This window comes from Phallusia mammillata, chromosome 7 (genome assembly GCF_965637545.1).
Source record: "Phallusia mammillata chromosome 7, kaPhaMamm4.hap1.1, whole genome shotgun sequence".
NCBI lineage: Eukaryota > Metazoa > Chordata > Ascidiacea > Phlebobranchia > Ascidiidae > Phallusia > Phallusia mammillata.
This window is the reverse complement of record NC_137258.1, coordinates 22,395,588-22,419,807: the sequence shown is the minus strand read 5'-3', so window position 1 is coordinate 22,419,807 and position 24,220 is coordinate 22,395,588. Positions and strand designations below refer to the sequence as shown.

At 38.6% G+C, this 24,220-nt stretch overlaps 2 protein-coding genes across 3 annotated transcripts; both read right to left on the bottom strand.

Annotated features, from left to right (window-relative positions):
* Positions 1-4,325: 4,325 nt before the first annotated feature.
* On the bottom strand, positions 4,326-10,844 carry LOC145237413 (uncharacterized). Its single transcript, XM_080100266.1, has 3 exons — positions 10,291-10,844; positions 9,115-9,231; positions 4,326-5,249 (listed from the first exon to the last, which is right to left on the bottom strand). Exons 1-3 carry the CDS (start codon positions 10,302-10,304, stop codon positions 4,883-4,885), a joined length of 498 nt encoding a protein of 165 aa, XP_079956392.1. The 5' UTR covers positions 10,305-10,844; the 3' UTR covers positions 4,326-4,882.
* A 61-nt stretch (positions 10,845-10,905) lies between these two features.
* LOC145237412 (spermine oxidase-like) lies at positions 10,906-22,414 on the bottom strand. Of its 2 annotated transcripts, none has more exons than XM_080100264.1 (7): positions 22,346-22,414; positions 20,683-20,968; positions 19,281-19,380; positions 17,051-17,722; positions 16,620-16,797; positions 14,019-14,112; positions 10,906-12,560 (listed from the first exon to the last, which is right to left on the bottom strand). In XM_080100264.1, the coding sequence occupies exons 1-7, from the start codon at positions 22,367-22,369 to the stop codon at positions 12,220-12,222; spliced, it is 1,695 nt and encodes a 564-aa protein (XP_079956390.1). In that variant the 5' UTR covers positions 22,370-22,414; the 3' UTR covers positions 10,906-12,219. The 2 variants fall into 2 exon arrangements, with proteins under 2 accessions (XP_079956390.1, XP_079956391.1); XM_080100265.1 differs by lacking the exon at positions 22,346-22,414 and adding an exon at positions 21,035-21,094.
* Positions 22,415-24,220: the final 1,806 nt, after the last annotated feature.

The window sequence follows — 24,220 nt, the reverse complement described above, 5'->3', positions numbered from 1 at the left end:
ATCTACAATATTTTAAGGCTTTCAAAAAAAAACAATGTGTGTTGTTTTGTGTATATTTCAATGCAAAGTATACTGTGGCTATGCGGGTGGTATTTGTTTTACGTGTAAACGCTCAAAATTTGTATTTGGCTATTGAATCAACCAATATTTTGAGTAAACGAAGTCTAACAATTTAAAACTATAAAATGTTGAAATATTGAATACAGAATTACAGACCAACTTCCATAATAAAGTCAATTCACATTTGGTGTAAAAAATTACACAATTTTAAGTTCTTTTCTCCAGTCAACGAAATTTGAAACCAAGCATTTTTGCAAAACAGAAAACAAATTTTTTGGTCAATTGTGTTATTGTAACCAAACGTGCCTTCACACCCACGCGCAAGTCGCACCGCGAGCCGCAATGCAGTGCTGAGTGCAGCGATTCTCACTAAAACCAATACGAGTTTCGGTATTACATGCGCTCACAGACGCGTGCAAATCTTTCATTTGACGTATCTTGTGGACTAACGTCGTCGGAACATGGCTAGAGCAGCGTCTAACCACCGTCTTGGCGTCAAGTTCAAACCGAAGAGCAAGTTCTTGAACTGATTGCCACCACATTCGCGTCTGTCATGCGAATTTGCTATAGTTCGTATAAGAGACATGGATTTTTCAGGATTAAGTTTACGTGCTGTCTAAGCTTCAAGCTGACAACATGAGAATTTTCATAACACATCGCGTTTCTTACAATTGCAATATTACGGATCAAAAAGGTACAAAAAAGCATTTACAAATAACAATATGTTTGGTTAGGCCTGAGATTTGAACCAACGTCAGTTATGAATTAAATTTGTATAACAGTACCATTGACAGTTTTGTAACGTCAAACGTTGTATTGTTGACATTTCCACCAAATGTGCAAGCTTGTTGCGACTGGTTTAACACAAAGTTCAGTTTGTCGTACTGCGTCTAACTTGATTTATATCGCACAAAATATATAAATGTAAAAAATGTAAACAGAAATGTAAACAGAAAATCCTAGGTAATCTAGTTTTGAACATGATTGTGAAAACTTTTCCTTGTGTATACTTGGACGTGTTTAATAGCGTCACACTTTTGTGGAGCAAATAGTGTTTTGAAAGAAATGACCGCCTTCGTAGCGTTGAAGCAAATTGCTGACGAATTTAATTAATAAATCGAACAGTATTTCAAGTTTTTTGATTTTACAAATTGACTTTAAAGTGCCCATCTTGTGCATGGTTTCATTTCTGTTGACAGATTCAAGTTCAATTTCGATGGATCTAAATCAAAGGAGTCCAAACTGCTCTCTAGGAAGGAAGAGCTTCTTCTCAGACACTTTCCTTTTCTGTGAAATTGTTTCCCGGTGTCACGTATTCACTACTTTTGCATGGAACACACCTTGCCTCAATTAAACACAAAATGGCCATTAAAATTCAAAGGCAGTTAGCACTAAGAACAATGGCGGTCCGAAAATCGGCCAAATTCCTTTGCGATTTTCTACTTAAAGACTTGCCCCGCTATGAAGTGAGATGACGGAATGGCCGGAATGTGGATTTGCATTGAATCTATTCATAAGCTTCAAAATTGACCCTTCGTGCCGAAATGAGGTCATAATTGCCGTGTTTAGACGTAATACAACAAAACCCGTTAAACTGGTTTATTTCGTCATGTCGTTTTTACCAGCTTTCACCCAAGCCATTATGTAATCCTATAATGAGTGTCAGAGCAAGTTTAAACCAACAGTTTGGAGTACGTTGGAGACATATATGGTCAAAAATGAAATGAAAATTATGGAAAAACTAAAGCAAATTGCCTTGTTTTAATTGAACTGCAAAATTACCCGAAAAATCTGTCTACTATTCGTTTTTAATTGTTTTATTGAAATAATTGACATATGTAGACTGACAATTCTTGATATTGAATGCGTTTAATGTCAGAAATAAATGATTCAACCCCCACCATTTTGTTGATAAGACATGCAACACTACATACAGCAACAAAAATAGTTCATGATCCAACAAATGTAACTAATAAATGGTAACAATTTAATGAGTTTTAGATTAACTTGTCATATTTTTTGTAAATTTTGATCATTTTTTGTGTGTGTAAAAACTTGATATTCACAAGAAGAGTCTTTTAAAATACATATTTTACCAGAAAGTCGTGACCCACTAATACGCAATGCTCTTGAAAACAAGTCAATTGCTTGCACTTATTAGCCAGCATCAAGTTATTCGACACAATAACTGTTCAACTGTCATTACATCAGCACAAAATTGCCTCCGAGTCAAGCACATAGCACTGGTGGCCTTTCGAGTCGTGCAGGAAGGCCTATAGACAAGCCCACACAGATCTTCACGATTTAGTTTGACATTTTCGAAACTGCGCCCCCGCCGTACCAGCGCTCGCGCTTAATGCCACGGGAAGAAGGCGTCCAATTAAGACCAGGGTTTTAATCTTGAAAGTCCGGTAAATTAAAAACGCACTTTCGGTGGATGACCTGGATTAAGGCCTGGCATTCAAGTGTTTCATGGGGTCACGCGGACTGTCGTGTGTCAGGTGTGGTCCCTGAGCAAGTTGCTGGTGCACTTGCATCAAGTGAACTGACGAGCCTTTTTGAACTTTGCGTGCGGTGGGATAAATTAAATTGCACTATTGAGTTTTTCCTCAACTCAAATTCAGAAAGACATTAGGTCATCCATTGTTTTTGCGTTATCGCTGAAAAAATTATCGTCGGTACCTTATTCAAATGGAATTTTTAAAAGTTCGATAATTACAGGTATTACTTACAACTACATATCAGAACACCACACCAGGTAGTTTAATTGATAACAAGTTTATCAATAATATTCGTACAACCCATAACAATTTTATGAATGCAGAGTAAGTCTCGAAATGTGCATATTTTTGAAAGTTTTGCATTGATGAAGTTTCATTTTGCTTCCGTATAAAGTAATTGTGCATTCAAGCTGAAGTGTTTTTTTTTCTAGATTGTAATTTAAGACGCGAAATTTATGGATGGAAATACTAAATTTAGGTTTAATGTTGCATAAAATTCTCACGTTTTAACGTTGCTTAAAGTATAAGTTAAAGTATAAGCGTATCGATCTTGGAGCTATGCAAAGTGAAACCTGGGCGTCCTATTTATCGCAAGTTACCAAGAAAGTTCTGTTCATCATCCACTGATTAAGCCCAGGCTTTCGAACGTATGAGTGATTAGTGAAACTAAAGGTTGCCTGTATTCAATTGCAAGTTTCGTACCGCAAAGTGCCGCATAACGACCAGTACGCAAAATTGGGTAAATATCCGGCATTCAGTTCTCGGTATCGTGTTGCCAGTAGCCAGTAATGATTTTAAACCTGCTAACCCGCCACAAATGAGTTCTAGTTCTTGCGCACCCACACCCATGCTTTTAAGTCTCCCACAAGCAGTAATTGCATGTTACTGTGTATGTTTCTCGCGTGCACCTGCGCAAAACGAAAGAAATTTCTCCTTTTGCGGTCGGAAAGCACCAAAGATGACTCAGCGTTTCTGTTGTCACAACAACCGCAGTGCGCCTGTGACTCGGCAATTCCGATTGATCTCATTCCACCAGGCGACTTTGGGCAGCGAGTGAATCACTCTGGCTTCCGAAAAGCACGCAGCCCGATAATCTTCTGATTTGTTACACTTTGTCGCTTCGCATCACTGGTTATGACGTGACCGGAGGTAATCGTAGTAATTTGAATCGTAGTAAATGTATTTGATTTTTTGCGCATGACGTGTAAAATCGACGACGTGCATCTGGAATGGTTCCTCAGGGTTCTAAGTGACGTCACAATGCCCTTTGATTACTCGAGTGAAACAGTAACAGTTGAAACGCGTTCAAAAGTCTCAAGTCGCTCACCAAAACATCAAATGGCAAATCTAAATCGTTCGCAGGCATGGGACAAATGAAAAATGTGCAATTTAACAGAAGTAACAGATTAAAGAACCGAAACAAATGCAATTCAACCTGGACAAAAAGAAACCATTTCCTCTCGTGCAAACGCTAATATCCATGACTTAGCGACAATATTTAAAGCACGGTTGTACATCCTGTTGCAGGATTTCCGATTTTTCCCAGCTTAGCCGTCAAGCGCGCTCTCGTATTACACTGGATCATTGGATCATACCAAGTCAAGCCAAACCGCAAGCAAATCCTTTCTCCTTACGTTAAATCTGTTGTACACAACAACGTGATAATCAATCTGCATGTAGTAGGAGCTACGAACGTGCTCCACTGCATGTAAGGTCACGGTCAACGGTTAGTATGGCAACAAGCATGTCGGACTTTGTGTACAACGTTGAAGATTTTATCTGACGTGAAGACAGATTTTTTTACACAGTAGACAAATTTGCGCACTCAAATTTCCAAATATGTCTTCATAGAAGAACCTGTTTGCGATGGAAAAAAAGTACAAGTGTCTGGGGAGTTTTACCAACCAAGTTGCTTAAAATTATTTACAAATACTTTTCTCTTGAACAAAGTTTTAGCCGCAAGGTACCAGGACTTCCACACTATAAATCTTATTGGACTAAATTGCAATGACTTGCAAAAAAATTGCTTCGTCACAAAACAATACGATCTTATGACGTAAAACAATCACACAATGACGTTGTCAAAATCGAACAATCGTAACAAGCTCAAATAGGATTTTACAGGTGTTGGAACACATGTTGCTAAAACTAAGGCAGAAATAAAAGTTGAGAAGCACTGTGGTCTTTGAATTTTGCATTTTTTACGTTTTGTAGCAGAAAATATTTGGCCTTTAATTTTGGTATTGTTATTCAATAATAAAAGATGACAAAGTGGGGATCAACTAACCTAACCACTCCTTATTTGGCAAGAGTTCCTCAGACTAAATATAAATGTCGCCGTTTTGTGTGCAATGGAAACCTAAAATCGTAGACACGAATTGTTTGCTTACATAAGCTCGAGATAAAATCGAATTTAAAATTAAAAAGCCGCCTTGCGTTAACATAATCCCAGTGACACGACGGCTTAATAGGCATCTGGCACAGCAGGTGGTAGCTGGTATCCCAGCAGAATATGACACACAAGTGACGATCATGTACGCACGTAAATACATCGCGTGGTCAGATTTCGATCGATAACAAACTTGTGGGCGGTTCTGTTGGCTCGAGGGGTTAACTGATGTCATTCCAGGGTAACTTGCGGTCGGGTTTAATCCTGATGCAACACGTGGTGATTGGATTAAAGGAAAACTGCAAAGATTTAATACATTTAAAGGAAAACCCGATTGAACGTAAAAATCGTACGAAGTGACATTATTTTGCGGCTACCCCATTTGCAATAAAACATGTATGATACACGTACAATTGATGTGGTTTGAAATGTATGACTTTAAATGTCAATTTTAACTCTCAGTATAAGACAACTGTCAATGACCTTGTTTAGACAAGACATGTCAATGAGATTGCACAACTTGATCAAAAATATTTTAAATTGTAAACTTTATTTACGACAGAGAATAAAAATTGGACTAGACACTAGAGTAAAAAAAAGAAACTTATAAGCAAAACATTGATCATGAAAACAAAGTTAAATCTCGTTTTTAAACCGTTTGACGTTACCAACGACCAACTACAGCACGCTCGTTAGGAGCGGTGTTTTTCTATGACAGCTTGCTCTCAGCAACACAAACATCATGGTGTCACGAACGGGTATTCCCCTGAAGGTGACCAACAGTTTATTGTCTTTGCTGACAAGGTGATGTGGTAACATTGAAGTGCTAGAGCGTGGCGCAGAACGAAACGACCCTATGCTAACCTACATACCTCGCCCTATATCGTCACACTCCTTCTAATAATCATTCTCAATGGTTTTTGACTTGACTTTGTGCTAGGTGCCGAGTGGTCCGAAATCAGCGAGCTCAGTTCGATGAACCCACATCGCACTTTTAATTTCAATCTACTAATTGGATTCCATGTCTATTATTACAATGTTATTGTGTGCAAAATGCCTAGTTGACGCACTCCGCCACCATGACACGGTTTGAGAAGCGGAAATTAACAAACTGCGCCCTGGACTGCTTTTGACATCCTAATTGGTTGGCCTTGTACGTAGTTGATAACATGTGCTATCTTTTTAGGAAATGGATTTGTGTTATGTGACCACGTTTCACACCAAAACCAAGGTCAATCAGGTCAAAAACGTCAATCCAACGATTTACAGTTTCACTCTTGACAATCGCAAGTCACCGCGCTTTTTGAAATACGTTTCCAAATGAACTTTCAAAGTTTTTTAGTTGAACTTATGTGTCCCGAATTCAATACACAGATTACAAGAAATTTGTTACACATCTTTGAGAAATATAAATTTCAAATATTTCTCATCTGAAGCGATGCGTGTGGCATCGTATTTAACGCCTGACACGCTCTTTAAATGCAATTGGAAACATGTTTGTATGCTGGACCACACACACTGGCATATTGGCATGTACGAAAGTCCGATTTTTTTGCATTCAAAAGCAGACAAAGGAACCATAAGAACCGAATTTTGTAATATTTTAAACCAAACAATTTGATCACTTTTGCAAACGTTGAAAATAAAACAATCGCGAATCCTAGGTGCAAAAATTGAACACATCTCAAGATGTGATTCGAAAACTCATTTGTGCAACTTAGGCGCAAACAAACGCAATTTTTTTTTCTTGACCATTCGTTCTATGGTTAAAAGCCAAGTAAGCAAAACGACAAGTGACGATTATTCAAGCGTTTTGCGCATGCGTGTGCAATATTGACGTTCTGGTCGGTTGAGTTCGGTCGATTCATCTCCAAGGGTATCTTCTGTGACGTCATAAAGGGATAGGGTCGAGTCGCGCTGTGCGTCATTACACAATTGGTTCCTGCCGCTTCCAGCAGCACTTGTTTGTAAAAGGGATTACGACGTCTTCAAGGGTCGCGCGACTTGCATCCAATTAACGCTTTTGCAGGGTGGGTGGTTTGAATCGCAAGTTGTGACGTAAATCACTGGGGGCAACGACCTTCATGTCAAGGTCTTGGACAAATCACAACAAGTTAAATATGTAAATTTCAATTACATGCGTTTTTCGAAAAGTAATGTATCAACAACAAAAATCAGTGTAAAATTCTAAAAACCTCGACAATTGAGAAAATCACAATCTACCGGCGTAGCAATTTGCTTGCTATTAGCAATCAGTAAAACGAAGTTTTATTACAAGTCCAAAAATCGGAAGTCGTGGACGATTTCAACAACCAGTTTAACTTTAAACGCGTTTGCTCGCACGTGTAAATTAGGTTCAATAAAATTGCGGTTGTTACATAACCCTGCTAAGGTAATAATTTGTGGTAAACAAGGTAGCAGCTACTGGATTTAAACCTAGCATCTGTACTCATCATCTCACGTAGCGGTCACAAACACGCTGCAATTAAACCCTATCCATATGTAAATTTTCGGCCACTAAATAGCGCAACGGTGGCGACGATATGAAAAGGGCGCCAAGCGAACAGAGTAATTAGTGTTGAATCGACGCCAAAGATAAGTAAGCACCTGGTGATATTCAGCAATTACAACTTGTTCTGAAACTTTTTAACCGGTAGCCACAAACCGTATACGCCACAAACCGTCGTTTAATCGCACTAAAATGGACAGATTCTACGAATTAATATTTTCAGGTTGACGCCCATTCGTTCACGTATGGAAAGCCCTAACTAAACGCCTTAATTCATGCGCCAAACCCAATGGAGTAGCCCACTCGAAAACCGAAATTAAACTCCCTTTCCATAACATTGTCAAGCGTTTAACGTAGGATATTAGTGTCTGCGCAATAAGACTTAACTGAATCATATGCCTTGAAACCGTGACCCAAAGTACTTAAAGTTCGTCTTTAACGTTGGTTTACTTACTTTGTAATTGTTTAACCATGGTTACCAACCGGGGTGCAATTTGATGTACAACGCCCCAAAGCATTTTAAAATAAATCTATCCTTTTGGAATCACAGACGCCAAAGTCCAACAATGCTTACATCTCGTCTAAACTCTAGAGTGCCGATGAGTCGAAGAGGGTGGAAATACACAGGTTTTCCAAAATACGAAAGTAATTACAAAACAAATTGTCGATCTGACACAGTTGGGGAGCTTTACGTTGCCTTACAGCGGAAAATGTTTTTGCATATTTGCCGATTTACCTATCGTGTAAAATTTGACTTAAAAACCATGCAAGCAGCAAAACAAAATCAATACAACGAGTACATAAGGAATAAAATACTAGTAAAATTCACACTATACACAAGAAAGCTTTTGAGATTTTATAAAGCGTTTGTTTTGATTTTTACCCGCCAAATGGCCATCTATGCAATAAAAATTCCAATGGTGCTGATTTCACTACATATTCAGACGATTGTTCTCCGAAACGCGACCCAAAACGGCACTTTATAATGAAATGGCGAAATTTCCGACGAAGCCGTACCGCAAAATTATTGCGACCCAGCGAGAGCCTTGTACATCATTCTCTCTTCATGTGTACTAGGTTTCTCTGAAATGGCTTTTTCACAGAAGTCGCTCGATTACATGTGATGTGCCTTGGCATGGTGGGAGTGTCGACCCGTCGGTAACTAGCACAGAAATCACGCTGGTTCGAAGCGCACGTGCAACGCTAAGGTGGGAACTTACTAATTGCCGCTCTCCATTCACCAAACACGCAAACGGCAGTCACAAAACAGCCTATTACGCCACATAATATTGTACCTACAGCTACTTATCGGCCAAGTGTTTGTCCGCCGTCTGCTTAACTCATTAGCCAGGGACATCAATCAAACTCGTTACAGACTCGAGACTGTGAGAGGCCTGAGACTACAAAGGTCCAAGGTCGCACGTCATAACTTTGTTTGGTGACGTAGACACTTTGTCGGTTACGCCTGCCCAATGAGCCGCACCCCTCCAAAGTTCGTGCACAGTTAAGTTACGTAATGGCTTAAGCGTCCATTTTCGTGTCGCAACAGTCATTGAAATCATGTAAAGTTGAAGTTAGAAGTTCAGATAAAAGTGTTCGACTTCGCTTAAGGCCTTACCGAGAAATGTTTAAATACAAACGATCAGCTTATTTACCGATTACACGCGCGCACTCGGCCATCGAAATAGAAACTACGTCGGTGTTCAAACTCTTGACCGACGGCCAACACCAGTCTGTCGTTTTTCCAGCTTGAGTAGCTGAAGAAGTTATGCCTAGAACATGTACAACAAAACATAAAGCTGGTGGGCCTAACTAAAAATTTGGCACAACACCACCACCAAGCGGCCACAAAACAAGGTATAGAAGATTGGAAAATAAAAATTAACAACACACTAGAACTATTTGATTTAGTTTTATCTTTATGCAAAATATGTCACATCAACAAACAGTCCAGTTAGCCAAACTGGTTTTGTATACCAGTGGTTCTTAACCTTTTTTCCTTGCTGCACCCCTTTCAAATCACCAACCAATTTTCGCACCCCCTTACAAATCACTAACCAATTTTCGCTCCCCCTTCTGTAAATGCTTAAATAGAATTGACCTAACCAACCTTAATGATTCAGCATCCCCGCACCCCCTAGGAACAGTTCTCGCACCCCTTGGGGGTGCGTGCACCCCAGGTTAAGAACCCCTGTTGTATACTAACAAGCTTTCACAAACCAAACTTTTAACAACATTCTTTTTAAATTTAATGACATTTAGATTTGTACAAATTGCACTAAAAAGCGACATGCTTTTTTGCATTAAACTTAAATTATAACATAAAAATCTTAAATGCATTATAATATCTATGTAGGTATGTATGAGTGTGCAGGCACCAAAAATATGACAACCAACATATAGTTTTGCAAAATGTTAACGAGGCCCTAAAAACGCAAGCGAAGAATTTGCACCAAAAATGTCATGTAACAATACACATAAAAGGCAGCAAAATAACTACAGTCATTGCTTTTTTGTCTTGACTGCTGCGACATGTTTTAAAACATTTTACCTGAATAAATACTAACACTAAATCTTCGCTTAGTTGGTTCACTTTTGTGCTTGTAAATTTTTAAAAATTTTACTTTTTTTACATGTAAATTTTTACTTTGGAAGTAATTTGCTGTACAACCAGCAACATTACACACAAAAAAACCAAATAAGGCCAATTAAATCATGGTTTAAACTCACATAAATGCGTCACTGTTAAAATTTAGTTAAGCAAGTTGATCATACAATATGCAAACAAAGTCATAGAATATGAGTGCGTGGAAAAAAACGACAAAACATACCTTTTCGGGTCCATTTTGTGCTTGCTTAAATGTTTCTTTGTCAGCTTGCTTGTCCTGCTGCTTGCATCAGGTTAAGCGCAAGGAATTGTGGGATTGTTGACTGTCTTTGTTGTTTCATGACGAAATAATCAACAATTCAGAAAACAACAAAGGCTTCAAACTAGTTGGCTATTTGACCAGCAGTCTTTAGTTTGCATGAGGCTATTTCGTGGTAACTACAAGCAATGTTGCAAGGGTTCTTGTCACAAATAAAGCACTTTCTGCCCCAGGTCAAGAAACGCCAGAAACAGCAATCAGGAATGATATTGATTAGGTTCGTGCCTTTGTTTTAGTGCTAGAAGCGTGAAAACAGCTATGTTTGTTGCAGGCAATTGGTTAACAAACAGGGTTTCCGAAAATTATTGTGAAGCTGTATTGGAGATTTATTTATTTCAGCTTACGGGGCAAAGTATTTTTTGAATGTAAAAACTCATGACGCCCACTGCCGGTGTATATACTGTAAGTACGATAAATGTTCAAAGATTTATAATTTGTCAAAAAAAAAAAACGGTTAAATACCCATTTCTGGTCACAAATAAACTAATCGTTAACTGTTTAGTTTTATTACTTAACAACCATGCTAATGCTCTTTTTATTTCTTTTGTTTGGTAAGCGACACACACGTGATCATGTCAACAGTTTGCATTAATCCAAGCAGTATGGTAATAGTGGAAAAGACTAAACATTTGGTTGGACCTACCATTAAACTGAAGATTTAAACAAAAGCATTTTATTTTCAACCTTTGAAGGCTAATTTGCATACGCTCAGTGTCATTAAATAATGCGTAATTTTTACTTAAACAAGTGTTTTGCACAAAGAAATAGCAGGAATGATTTTTAAATCGAATTAATACGGTCTGCATTGAAATACTTTTGAAACAGAACGAATGGCGCATAGGCAAAGGTAGCATGTTCAAAATAACAATAGAGGTAACGTTTTACAAATAAACCAATCACCGCATACAATTTTGTCCTCACAATAAGGTCACTCAGTAAAGTCACATATTCAAATATCCTTTAAGGCAATTTCTGGTGTACTATAATCGAGACCCGTCAAAAATGCAACAAAATAAATACAATTTGGGCAACCTAAATATTCCATGATCAGATTGTCTTGCTTGCAAAAAACATTATCACATAAGTGAAATAACACAACTCGTCAAGCAGCATAGCTTAACCATGGATAGAAAGGTAGTGGGCACTTGGATTTATATGCTAACCAGAACGATATATATAAGTTTAACATTTTTAGTCAGATTTATATAAGCGTAGAACTGGAAGCATGGTATACCTGTATTGTCAAAGCAATTTAAAAATATTGGGTTATATGCGTTTTTATCTAAAGTTGATATAACGCTGTAATCGCAGGTTCAGAAAACTGCAATTTTAACACAGCATTCAGATATTTACGTATGATACATAAAAAACGTTGGTAAAGATTTATCTGATGTTGGGAAACTTAAATTTTAAATAGGTTAAAAATTAACGCAACATATTGTTTTCTGTAAATTTGCTGTTTTAAAATGTTGTTTTTGTTAAAAAGTAATCAAAACGCAAGAAACGAAATTGTTTTTGTCGATTTTACAATCATAAACTTGTCGGACTGTGGTATTGCACTTCGAATCAAAATAGGACAAAATTGACGAAAGGCAATTTAAACAAGTGATCCACCTTCGGCCAAAATCATTTCAATTTCGGTTGGCCGAAACATTTCAACGAAATAAACCTTTTTAATTTTATTTAATTTTTTTTCAGTTTATTTAAAGTGGCATAAACAAGTCAATTTGCATTATCAAAATACGACTAGTTACAAAACATCCATTTCAACGATTAAAAAGAATATTGCACTTTAAGTTTAAACTTTTCCTGTTAATTATGTACATCACTAATCTAAACCTTGGACAGCTGCTGCAACACTTTCGAGTCGACGCCATTGCAACCTTTGACCGAGCCGACAGCTTTCGAATAATGACGTAATATCCGATCAGCTTCGCGCTGACCACTAAACATTGCACCGTGGACGGTTCCAAAATATTTCCTGCTTGTGGCCTCTCCTGCAAAGAGCAACTGCAGCGGGTGTGTGGCGTCTTTGTTGCCTGGCAACGGGGCCGCCAGGTTGTCTATGTCATCGCCTGTGGTGTCTCTGTTGAGGCAGGCGTACGAGCCATGGCAGAAACGGTCCGAACCCCAGCGTGTTACGTGTGTTACCGTGGGTTCAGGCACGTGGGGACCTGTGAAGTATGGTGGAAGTTAATAAACAAATACATCGCTTGGTTTAGGCCAGTGGTTCTCAAACTGTTTTATTGTCGGGGCCAAAAGGAGCCGCCAAAAAACGAGACCTCAGAAAATCACTAAAGATTATTTCCTTGAAAGCTAAAATAGCAATCTTTGGTGGTTTTCCGAGGTCTGATCCGAGCCGCAAAATAAGTAGTTGGGAGCTGCGTTTGAGAATCACTAGTTTAGGCAAATAAGGTGAAAAAAAAAACAGTCGTGTAAGAGAGAATGAAAAATTATTTCCAAGTAAAACTAGAATGGTGGCTTTCTGATATACTTCCATTTTATATATTCTATACGATATTTACCAATTTACTATACATATCATTTGATCTACACATATGGTTGTTTTTGTAAACAAAAACTAATGGGTCCCCACATGCGTTTGGTTTGGGTGACCGCTAAGTAGTTTTAAGAGACCGCAAGTGTTTCATTTAAATACCAAAAACTGTAGTTGTAGTTTCAAGTCCAAATTTTGGGAAACCGCTGGTGAAATTTGGGGGATCGTTTCGGTCCCCCAAAACACCTTAAAAAAACACTGGGTCTGTCACTTGTTGCAGCCAGAAAAAACTGTTTCAAAGGACCACTAAGCATAGCGTCTTGCACCATCTTACACATCTAAAGAGCTGAGCTATGTAGGAAACCACTAATCACTGCCTTCCAAGAAGCTCGGGTGTTAAATCAAGTTTTCAAAACAAGGAAATCAAGTTTTCAAAAACCCATGGTTCGTGCTGTTTAAATTGAAGAGGCTGCTCATAAATTTGGCAGCAAATGCAGCTTTTCTGTTTTAAACGCTGCTGTTTAAATTCAAAATGACATTTAAAAACACATTAGGCGAGAAAAACAAGTGGACACAAGGAGACAACTTTGTGATATCTCTAAAACGGGGGTACTTAACCGTTTTGTAGCTTGGAAAAATTTGAGCCCCAGGATTCAATAGTGACAAACTAAAAGTGTTGCAAAAACAAAGTTTAGATAAGTTTCTTGTTAGTTAACCTGTTTACAGTGAATTGCTAGGAATTGCAGTTGTTTGGCAATTATGAACCGGTTTGGACTGTGGTTTGTCTCTAGTTTTGGTGTCGAACAGTTTGGTGAGGCATGGTTTGTTGGTTGTTGTTAACTGGAGTGTCGTTAGATGGCTATACTAGCCAATACGGTCTTATGCACTGATGAAACCACATAGATCGAAACAGTGTGCCATGTTCACACCTTACATATTTTTTTGGCTTGACGGTTTTATATTGATTTAATGGACTAAATCAGGAAAATCTATGTTTCGTTTCTTTAGGAATGCCAACAATTATGCCTACTTATACATTCACCCCCAAAAGATAATTAATTACCCCCGGCAAAGAACTCCTAATCTAGAAAAGCAAGTGAGTAATTTTGTTCCTTGAGCTAACCTAGTAATTTACCAACAAACTTTCGAAACAATTCCGTGCATGTTTTCCCAACTTCATCATTCGTTAACTTTTCTACTTCGTCTGCGTGATCTCCACATAACCAGCCCTGATAACAAATAAAAAAATTGCTGCAAAATTACAGACAGTGATTTGTCCAAATATTGTTTCAACACTCAAAAATAATATTTGGCACCGCTGAGATAATTTAGGTCAACGAAATCAATTACGAAAGGTTATCACTAGGAAATATGTGTTTAGCGGTTGAGTACTTTGTTTCTACTGATATAGGGCAAATCAATTGCAAAAATATTTACAGTGTGTTTATTCCAAAAGTATTACCCAAACACAAACTAAAAAAACTCCTAATTTAGGACCTAAATACACCTGGTTCATTGTACATGATTTGCAACTGTTGTTAGGGGGAGGAAAATTTATAAAATAGAACAAATGACATTTGTTGACGATAAACAAGGTCCTTTATGCAAACTAGAATAGTGGTTTTCCTATATATTGCCAGTTTACATATACTATATCATATTTAACGATGTATCACATATACCATTTACTATATTTATAAAGGATATATATTTGGCACCTACATTTCATTGGGTCCCTATCTTTTTCCTGGCACTTTATAACATAATTGTTTCTGCAAGCATAATCTAATGGGTCCCCACACATATGCATATGCGATTTGGTAACAGTAAAAATAGGGCACAATCATTGTTAGATATTTACCAATTTACTATACACATTATTTGATCTACACATATGATTGTTTTTGCAAGCAAAAACGAATGGGTCCCCACACGCGTGTTTGTGCGGATTCACAGTGAACAAACATCCTGGTTATTTTTAGATTCTTAAGGAAAAACTTAACCCAACTTTAAAAGTTTTGTCCATATTCTTTTTGCATCATTATTGTCATGTATATAATTACAAAAAAAACAGTAAATAAGAACAGGATAAATACTTTCAATTTATTCTCATGGTTTGACCTTGATATTGTCGTTCAAGGTCAGTTTTTAAACACAATTTTCCAAAAGTGAAAATGTGTTTGATAACTTAATAAAACGACATAGCATTGCTGCGCAAAAACAGCTGATATCTAATCACCAACACGACTGTCTCGTAACACGTCCGGCGGACGTCAAGCTGAGCACTCCCGCTGCATTCACCCGCCTTAATCGTAAACAAGCGAATTACTCCCTTGAGAGTTGAGACTTCTATCTGACTGACAGTGTACACATATTATGGGCTGCAAAAGTAACTATTTGGCCGATTAAGGCAAATTTTTAAATACTAAACGAATAACCTACTGCAAACAATTGTTTAACATTTCAGCACATAAGGCCTTGTATTTCTGGCCTAAAACTTATTATTTTGGGGTTTAAGGGGTAAAAATAGGTGAATCCAATAAAAAGTTACAAAATTCTTTAGAATAGCTTACATTGCACCAACCAACAAAGCATGAAACCCTCAGATTATGTAATTGGGTCAGTACAGCCGTTTTTAATTTTTTTTCGTTTTGGGGGCCTGTGGGTGAACCGCTGGGTCGTTTGGGGTCAAACTTCAGGAGGATCAAATTCGAAACAATAACTAACATCTGTGCAAATTTGAATAAATTTAAAGCACTCTTTCTTGACCAAACGCAATTAACAAACCAGTGTTAGATAGAAACGAATATTTTGGGGGTTTAAGGGGTGAAAATGGGTAAATCTTTTTTTAAGGTACAAAATTCTTTGAAATACCTTATATTGCACCAAAAACCAAAGCATATAACTTCTAAATGAAGTACTTTAGCAAGTATAGCAAAAATTACGTTTTGGGGGGCTGTGGGTGAATCGAGGGATCAAACGGGGTCAAAATTCACATGGACCATCTTTAGACCAATATCTGTAATGTGTGTAAATTTGAAAAAGTTTGAACCATTCTTTCTTGATCAAAACGTGGGAACAAATCCGCGTTAGACGGAAAAAAAGAAAAAAAAATACGGACAAAAACAATATGTGTCCCCTTCAGGGAAGGGAACCCATAATTAGGCATGAATTCGGGCCTGTGTATTTGCATATAATCGTGATATTTTTCAAGTATTGTCATCAGGGTGAGGAAATGTCAAAAAGTGAATTAATGACATTTGTTAATTATATGCAAGCTTTGGGCGGAAATACGTGATATTATTTCCATTCGAGGGCAGAATGATGACTACTTTCGATAATTCCCTTCGTTTTGACTGTGAGTAATTTTCTATTGCTTTATTTGAAAACGCTTTACAATTCCCAGAGAAAACTGTTGTTTACTCTATTCGACTAGTTAAAAGCCGAAACTAATAAATTTCAACACGAGTTTGCCATTTACTTCATTTGCAAGGGGCCAGATCTTACATTGTTATTAAAAGGGGCTACGAGGCCCAAAATCTACGTTTAGGAGGCCACGGTCCATGAAAGGTTGAGACCACAGATCTAAGCAATGTTGCTAAAGGTTGCAAGCACTCTTTTCCTGGAACCACATCTAGGACATTCTTACGTACAATTCCAACACATCTGTATCTTGTATTGGATGCCGCGTGGTAAACCATCCGATTAAGCTATATAAAAAGGTAAAGTTACTCACTTCGAGCCAGCGAGCGTCGCCAGAACCTCGGACGTTAAATTGGATGAGGTCACGTGACCAGTGCTCGCCCTTGCCCAGCGTGACGTCATCGGCCAGTAGGATGACGGCGGTTTGGTCACGTGACCAGAAAGGCTGGTCGTACGCGAGGGCGATTTTGTTCACAGTGTCGAATGATAATCTGCACAAAAATTGTTAGTGTGTTTTCGGTGTAGTTAAGTCATCGAATTAACGTATTTGTCAGATAAGCTTACATACAGATCTACGGGCTGTATGGGTACGGTTGGACACAACAAATCAATGCACCTACTGTTAGCGCAAAAAAGAAAAACAAAACGTGCTAGAGTTTGAATTAATGCCCAAATCAGACCTAAAAAGTCCGACCCAGCCTATTACATCTCTTTATTGTTATTTAGCTAAATATAACAACACACCTTTTACATGCTGAGGTTTTGTCTTCAGGCAGCGGAGGAAAGAAAGTTGATGGGCCGTAACGGTGGAGGCAGCCGATCGAAACGGTGACAATAACGTGATCGGCGTACACAGTTTCTTTTCTTCCACTCGCCAAGTCGTTATAAATAACACGGACCGGCTTCTTTCCGTTGTCGTGGCAACCACACCCACCGACGCCGTCATTCCACTCGATGCGCTCAACCGCGCTGTTCAGTCGGATCGCGCTTTCGGGGATCTCCCTCGCGACGGGTTCCAGGATTTTGTCGTAACCCCCAGGAAGAACGGAGTCGTATCCCTGCAGGGTTTCGTACACAGCGAAGGAGTGAATAGCACAATCTCGGATGTCTTTCACCCCGGCGTCCTGGCACTCTTTATGGTACAAGAGGCGCAAGGATGAACGGAGGATTTCCTCCTCCTCCCCAGTTCTCCCCCGGAGGATTTGCTCCTCCCACACCTCTTCGAAGAAATTTAGCACGTTTTGACGCCTGTGCTCGTGAAGAAAGTCTTCGTCCTTGCATTCTGTAAAGATCATGTTTTCGATGATAGCTAGGTGCGTCTTGTAGGCTTCTTGCAACATTTTAATCTCTGCATTACTGAACCTTCGCCCATTCTTCCTGTGCCATCCTGCTTTTTCAATCTTCTCAGCGTAATCCCTTCACACAAAACATAAATGTGTTAGCAAGTGTTTACTCCATTACTTTATGTGTTTAGACTAGGTTATGCACAATATTAGATTTCCATGTGTGTGGATATACACACAAGCTCCTTCGGTACACTGAGGACCACTGTGGGCAGCATTAGATGTACATGCTGTGGTCATACACGAGTTTATGTGTAGTATAGGTTTTATGTGTCTGGGCATACACACAAGCTCATGCGCACGCTGTGTCCACACACCAGTTTATACACAGTATATACTTCCATGTGTTTTGGCATACGCACAAGCTCATTGAGTACACTTAGAACCACTATGAACAACATTAGATGAACATGCTGCGGCCACGCAATAGTTCATGTGTTGCATAGATTTTCATGTGTCTGGACATACACACAAGAGCCCTGAGTATACAGCAGTGGTTCTCAAACTTTTTTATTGTCGGGGCCAAATTGTATTTTTTAAGTGTGTAGATTTTTTAAGTGTGTAGAGCCGCAAAAAAACGAAACCTTGAGAAAATCACTAAAGAAGATGACTTTCAAAGCTAAAATAGCAATGTTTGGTGGTTTTCTGAGGTCTGGTGCGAACCGCAAAATAAGTAGTTGGGAGCCGCATGCGCCCCCGAAAACCGAGTTTGAGAACCACTGGTATACAGGATCACACACCGAAAACACTGCGCCATTGCACATACGCGTAGCTTAAAGTAAACATTGATTGTCAGTAATTTCCTTTTGGTTCAAAATTGATTGCTTATTCAAGTTGGTGAATTACTACGAACTCTGAGAGATAAACACGGTCAAAATGTTATTGTAAATGTGAAGCGCTGTAAATGTGAAGCACTAAAAACATTTGCGAGTCAAAAATAGTTTGCATGTGGTTAGGTGGTCACGCTAACTTTTCACGTATTTGAGCCTGCAGATTCGTGGTAAAAGCATTGTACCTACCCTGCTACTAATTGTATTCTGCTGCAATTTAACAAACCTAAAAACTTGACATTAAAAGTTGACCACATTGCGAAAACGACCCAAAACCATTAAGTGTGTATTTAAGTGCATGTACTGATATGCCTTAATGCCAAACCAGATACAAAACCACCAGACTTTGTGACTTAGTCGGTATAAGTGGATTGTATGGTGCAAGAAAGATGAGTCACGCCCCGCTTTGCTGTGTTAAAATAAGGAAGAAGATTGTTTTTTTGCTGACTCAGCAGAAATCAGGATTGCTGGGTAAGTTACGCGGTCTGTACTCTGTAAGCCGACAGTGTAAAGTTCAAACTATGTGATCTGAATGCGCTGGGGACGCTTTAAGGGCAGGAATAACTTATTATGTTGCTTTTGCCAACGGAAATTGTGCTTTAAATAAAAAAAGTTCGAAACGAATCTACTGTTAACAAAACGATTTTTCAATCAAATACGCGATTTTTCAATAACTTATTGCAATGATTCGTCGCCGGTATCGTAAGATGTAAGACTTCACTAGAATTTAAAAATGTTAAATTGGAAAAAAATAATGTACTCGAACTCAAAAATACGCAAGGTACTTAGCAATTTACTCACCATACTTCTACCTTTGCGCCAATACTTCTGGCGATTGCAAGTATGGGATTTCCATCTGCACCGTGAATCCAAGTAGCTCCTTCCTCCACGAAACGATCGCCTGTAAACGTTGTGCAACAGGGGGTAAGCAATAAATCACCTATAGGGTTCAAAACTTTGGCAACCCCCTGGATTTAAATTTTTATAAACCTTCAGTCAAAAAACGCATGAAAAAAAGTCTGGAATGTTTTAGAACAGGGGTGTGCAACCTTTGTCACTGTTGGGCCAAATATCGCTGGCCGCACCTTTATATAACACAAGGTTTCTAGCCACATAATGGCATTTGATTCTAGCCACATATTGCCAGGTCGCAGAAAAATAGCACCAGGCGCATTAATCTGTTTAAAAATATAGAATAATTGGACTCGTTTGCCAGTATATTTGACATACAAGGGTCTCTAAAGGCCGCATTTGACCCACGGGCCGCAGGTTGCACACCCCCGTTTTAGAACATGATCAACTTTTTTACAGATAAATTACACCTTCTTTTTCGACAGAAAAATTAATAACAATTGAAGTTCAGGGGGTGCTAGAGTTTTGTGTGCATCGTTTTTACAAATACTTGTTAAAGTCAAGTTAAATGCTTGTATTGAATGTTAAAACACATGAACGTTTCGCAAGAAGGAACTTAAAATAGAGACTAAATCAATAACAAAAGCTGCGCTTTGCCTTGAGCTTTTATCGTTCATAAGAAGCACATATCTGTCTTTTTAACGACTCGGTCACTCAATAAAACAGTATCGTCGTTAATATTAGAACTTTCGCGGTTAAGCAGTAAAGTTTAATAAACCCGCTGTTAAAAAATCAATTAAAACAGCAGGTAGAAGGTTACGTTCTGAAGCATGTTAGATTTTTTGGTTTTTGACTAGTCCCGATAGGCTGAAAACCGCAATTTTATGGGGGAGACGAACTCCTTTTTCTCGTCACAATGCGGTCAATTCTCGTATTACCGACTGTTTAACGAAGCGGAACGTGACGTTATTCATGAAACGTTCGTTATTCATGAAACGCCTCACGTTATTCATGAAACGCCAAAAAATAAAAGACTTGTTTGTGTCAATGTGAAAAGCATGGTTTGTTAACTTAAGTGACTGTCTTCAGCAAAACATATTTCAAGACCTAAACCTGTAGGACTAATTTTGGGTCTGTTCACACAACAAACAAAATCATGAATATTTCAAATGCTGTAGTGTAGGGTTTGAGTGACTGCAGGAAGTCAGACAGACAACTGTTCAGTGCGAACAGGCTTAATGTTTACAATATAAAAATATGGTTTGTATTGAACACAAGCAATTGAAATACCAAACAAAGGGTTTACTACAGCTTTGAACATTCAATAGCACCACAATAATCAATAACATACCAATTTTAATGGTTGAAATTCTGCCCCCAATTCGATTTTTGCCTTCCAAAACCAGCAGATTGTTGATATTGTTGGCTGAAAGCTTGGCTGCTGCAGCTAGGCCACTAATACCAGCACCAACAATAACTACTTTAGGTCCTTTACTGCTAGCTGCAGCCTTCTGGCCTTGCAACATAGCGCAGTGCTTTCCTGCTGTACAATGACTGTGTACTGTAAAACTGGCAGTTGGAGGAAGTCTTTTCGTCAACAAGTTCTTGTCGTGAGCGCTAGACACAAGTCTTCGTAACTACAAAATAAAACACAACTCCCTGAGGCAAATAATAGTGCAGGTTTCTCAGCAACGTTGCCTTACATTCAGAATGGCGCAGCCGGTTATTTGCTGATGTAAACAAACGCTTTTGCTTCGAACAATGCAAATTGTTGGCTAGCGGTGGCGTGCAATTGCCTTTTTCACTACATTCTCGCATCAGCGATTTGGCTGGACGGACCCCGACCAAACCAACACTTCAGTCAGCACCAGCAAAGTGATTTGTCAACACAAATGGTTTGCAAATCATGTACGCAGCAAATATGATTTTGTTTCAAATTAAAAAAACGGGCTGTATAAGCAACGAAAACGGTTTTTGAGCAACGTTTTTTCGTTAGCTAACGAAGCCCATGTTTTCTTCATCAAGTACAAAAAAACTCATGCGTTTTTTTCGTGGGATATGAAGATGTGTAATGGACTTTTGAGCCCAGTTTTTTTTACTTTGATCTTTATGCCCAAAGGCCAACTATTAGACTTATTGCGTCAAACCAAATTTGCTGTGGACTAGTCAGTGGTGGGATTCAGTCGGTTTGCTCCGGTTCTGCAAAACCGTCTTACGAAATCTTATGAGATCAGCGAACCGGTTAGCATTACTGGTTACTGTCAAAGGACTTTTTGTAACAGAACTGGCTGAAATATATGACTTTTGTGATAGAACCGGCCGACAAAAAATTTGAATCCTACCATTGGAACTAGTGGTATGGAAACCCATAACACGGTGCAGCTGTAGCGCGATTAACGTTAATCCAACAATTGCGCCTTTCATACTGTGACTTCCAACTATTTTTTGTGAAATAAACAACTTTAAAGCTTAATAGGAATAAGTAGTCTGCTCTAAAATCTGCTTTTACTGATTTGTGTAACCTGTTTTAATGTAACAGGTAGGTAAGTTTGCCCAACTCAACCCTGTAACGAAAACATTTTTTTTGCAAAGCTCAATAATAGGCAAACTAGATTACCCGAAATGACTGTTCCGCTGTGCCCGAACATTAGTTATTTTTCAATGACAGGAAACTTTAAACAAACGCTTAGCTGGATAATGACACTAACGTGAATAAGAACTGGGCTTAACACAACTGCAAAAGTTTTAACAACTCACAGCAGCCGCCGGTAAATCGTGACAAAACGCCTCTAACACATTTAAAGAAACCTTTTTTTTTCTTTTCTGCTCCGTGTTGATATGTGCAAGAATAATTTGAATATCGTATTACTCCACGTTTTTAATTTAGAACTATTTCATTCTTTATCACACACCACTTTGGTCATAAGCAACTTCTACCACAAGAGGTGGTGAGATTGCATTTTTAGCCTGAAGTTCTTATGTTAACACACAAAAGTACAAAATTACATATTTACTTGCGGCGTGACGAGATGAGGCATTTTGAGGTTGCTTGTCTAAGTCGGTGTTCCAGGTAGCCTATACAGCAGGCACTAGATCCCGAACATCGAATAAGCACCAGTAAGCCGATCCCATGGTTTTATGTCTCTTAGCCACCGTTTTTCGTTAGTGCCGGAGCACTGTTCTTCTTTTGAGGAGCTTGTTATTGTTTTCTAATCTTCAAAAGTGAAATGTCAAAACGATCATAAAATGTTCCCACAGAAAACTTGCTTTAGGAGAAAGAACCGGCCTTTTTGAGTCATGTCATATTTTCAGCTGCCCAAAAGTCTGGAAATAAACTTTTTTAGACATTTTCCGGGCGAACTGGCGACAGCTATCTGCCGCGGAAGGTAACCTAAACGCAATCAGCATAGTAACGAAAAAGTTAAAGTATGCTTAATGCACTTGACACAGGCAAGGCTAGCTCATAAATCTCTTGTTTTGGTTTGAGCCTGCACGAATGCACGCTTGACTGGTTCTGACCGCATTTAAACTTTGGTCATGTTTAGAAGAAGTTTCTTTCCTAAGTTTCAACTTGCTCAATGACTTGATGTAAGCAATACGGTAATTCAAAAATAAACCAATGGATACTAAAAAGAAACAAAGCTTTATTGAAATCAGGAAATTTCTAAACAAACCGTTTCACAGAAATATAAAAACTGATTTTAGTGCAGGGAATTCGCGTAACATTTTTCCCTCGTGAAATTCTATGTCAAATTGCCTCTGCATCTACCAAAATTGCTGCCTGGAAAAAATGATATGCATCTGAAATGCGTTTTTGCGGTTTCTAACTATATCTTGGTGGCGGTGGCTCAGTGTCCTGCTTTTCTTCTGTGTCAATTACTTTGTGTCACTCATTGAACAAGACTAACTTAACAACAAAACAAATGTATTTCATTTACAGTGACTGGAGACACTTGCGGTACGTACATGTGTGTGGGCTCTTTGTCAACGGACAGCTAACACTTCAGAAGCAAATTTAGGAAAAAAGGGTAAAGAGCAGAGATTATAAGTTAACACAACTAAGATGACATCACCTTTATCAATACCCAAGTCCTGCCTTTAAAGCAGTGTTTTTCAACCTTTTTTGAGCCACGGATGAACACTTTATACATTAAAATATGTTTGCGGAACACCAAACGAAATTTTGATGCAATGAACAACTATAGGCTCAGGGTGACACTAAAACGCTAAATCGCACATCACGTAATCACTAAAAGCGCTACATAGCGCTATTAAAGTCGGGGGAAGTTTTACGAAAACGTATCATTGAAACTAGTGTTTTACCTAAAAACAATATTCGCCTAGCAGTGACTGTTCCGTGATTCATCGTTTTCCGCGCAAGCAATTATGCTGAACGTCAGAAAATTTGTTGAATCTCGTGTCGACTGAAACAGCGTTTAAATGTTATATTTTTGAAGATCACCCAAAGCTAAATTGCACCAACGGTCAGCAATTTACCCGCGATTCAGCTATTTCATTATTAGACAACGAGTCTTAATATTACACAACAATAAATGAAGCCAATCACTACAGAACATTCCAATCGGGGATGGCGGATCATTATTTTCACATAAGAAAACCTATTTCCGCCTATTGTATTAAACCAGTGATTTTCGACCGGTGTTTGACATAAAACACTATTCGAACCATAGAAGTCCAAAACATTAGAATCCTATATTCAAACCAGCAAATTTCTCGCGGAACACCTGACGATCTTTCACGGAACACTAGTGTTCCGCGGAACACCGGTTGAAAATCACTGCTTTATAGGCAACCACACCGCCTCTGTGGGCAAATTCGAGCAGTTAAGATTTTAGAAAACAGCACCTTATCGTTTAAACGTAATTCGG

Coding starts and splice junctions, on each gene's coding strand:
- LOC145237413 (XM_080100266.1), bottom strand. Junction 5,250..9,114: donor CGAGTGCGCGCGTGTAATCG/GTAAATAAGCTG, acceptor AAATCTTTGCAG/TTTTCCTTTAATCCAATCAC.
- LOC145237412 (XM_080100264.1), bottom strand. CDS start 22,369: ATGCCTCATCTCGTCACGCCGCAA. Junction 17,723..19,280: donor GGCGCAAAGGTAGAAGTATG/GTGAGTAAATTG, acceptor TTTTGTGTGAAG/GGATTACGCTGAGAAGATTG. Junction 14,113..16,619: donor GCGACGCTCGCTGGCTCGAA/GTGAGTAACTTT, acceptor ATTTGTTATCAG/GGCTGGTTATGTGGAGATCA.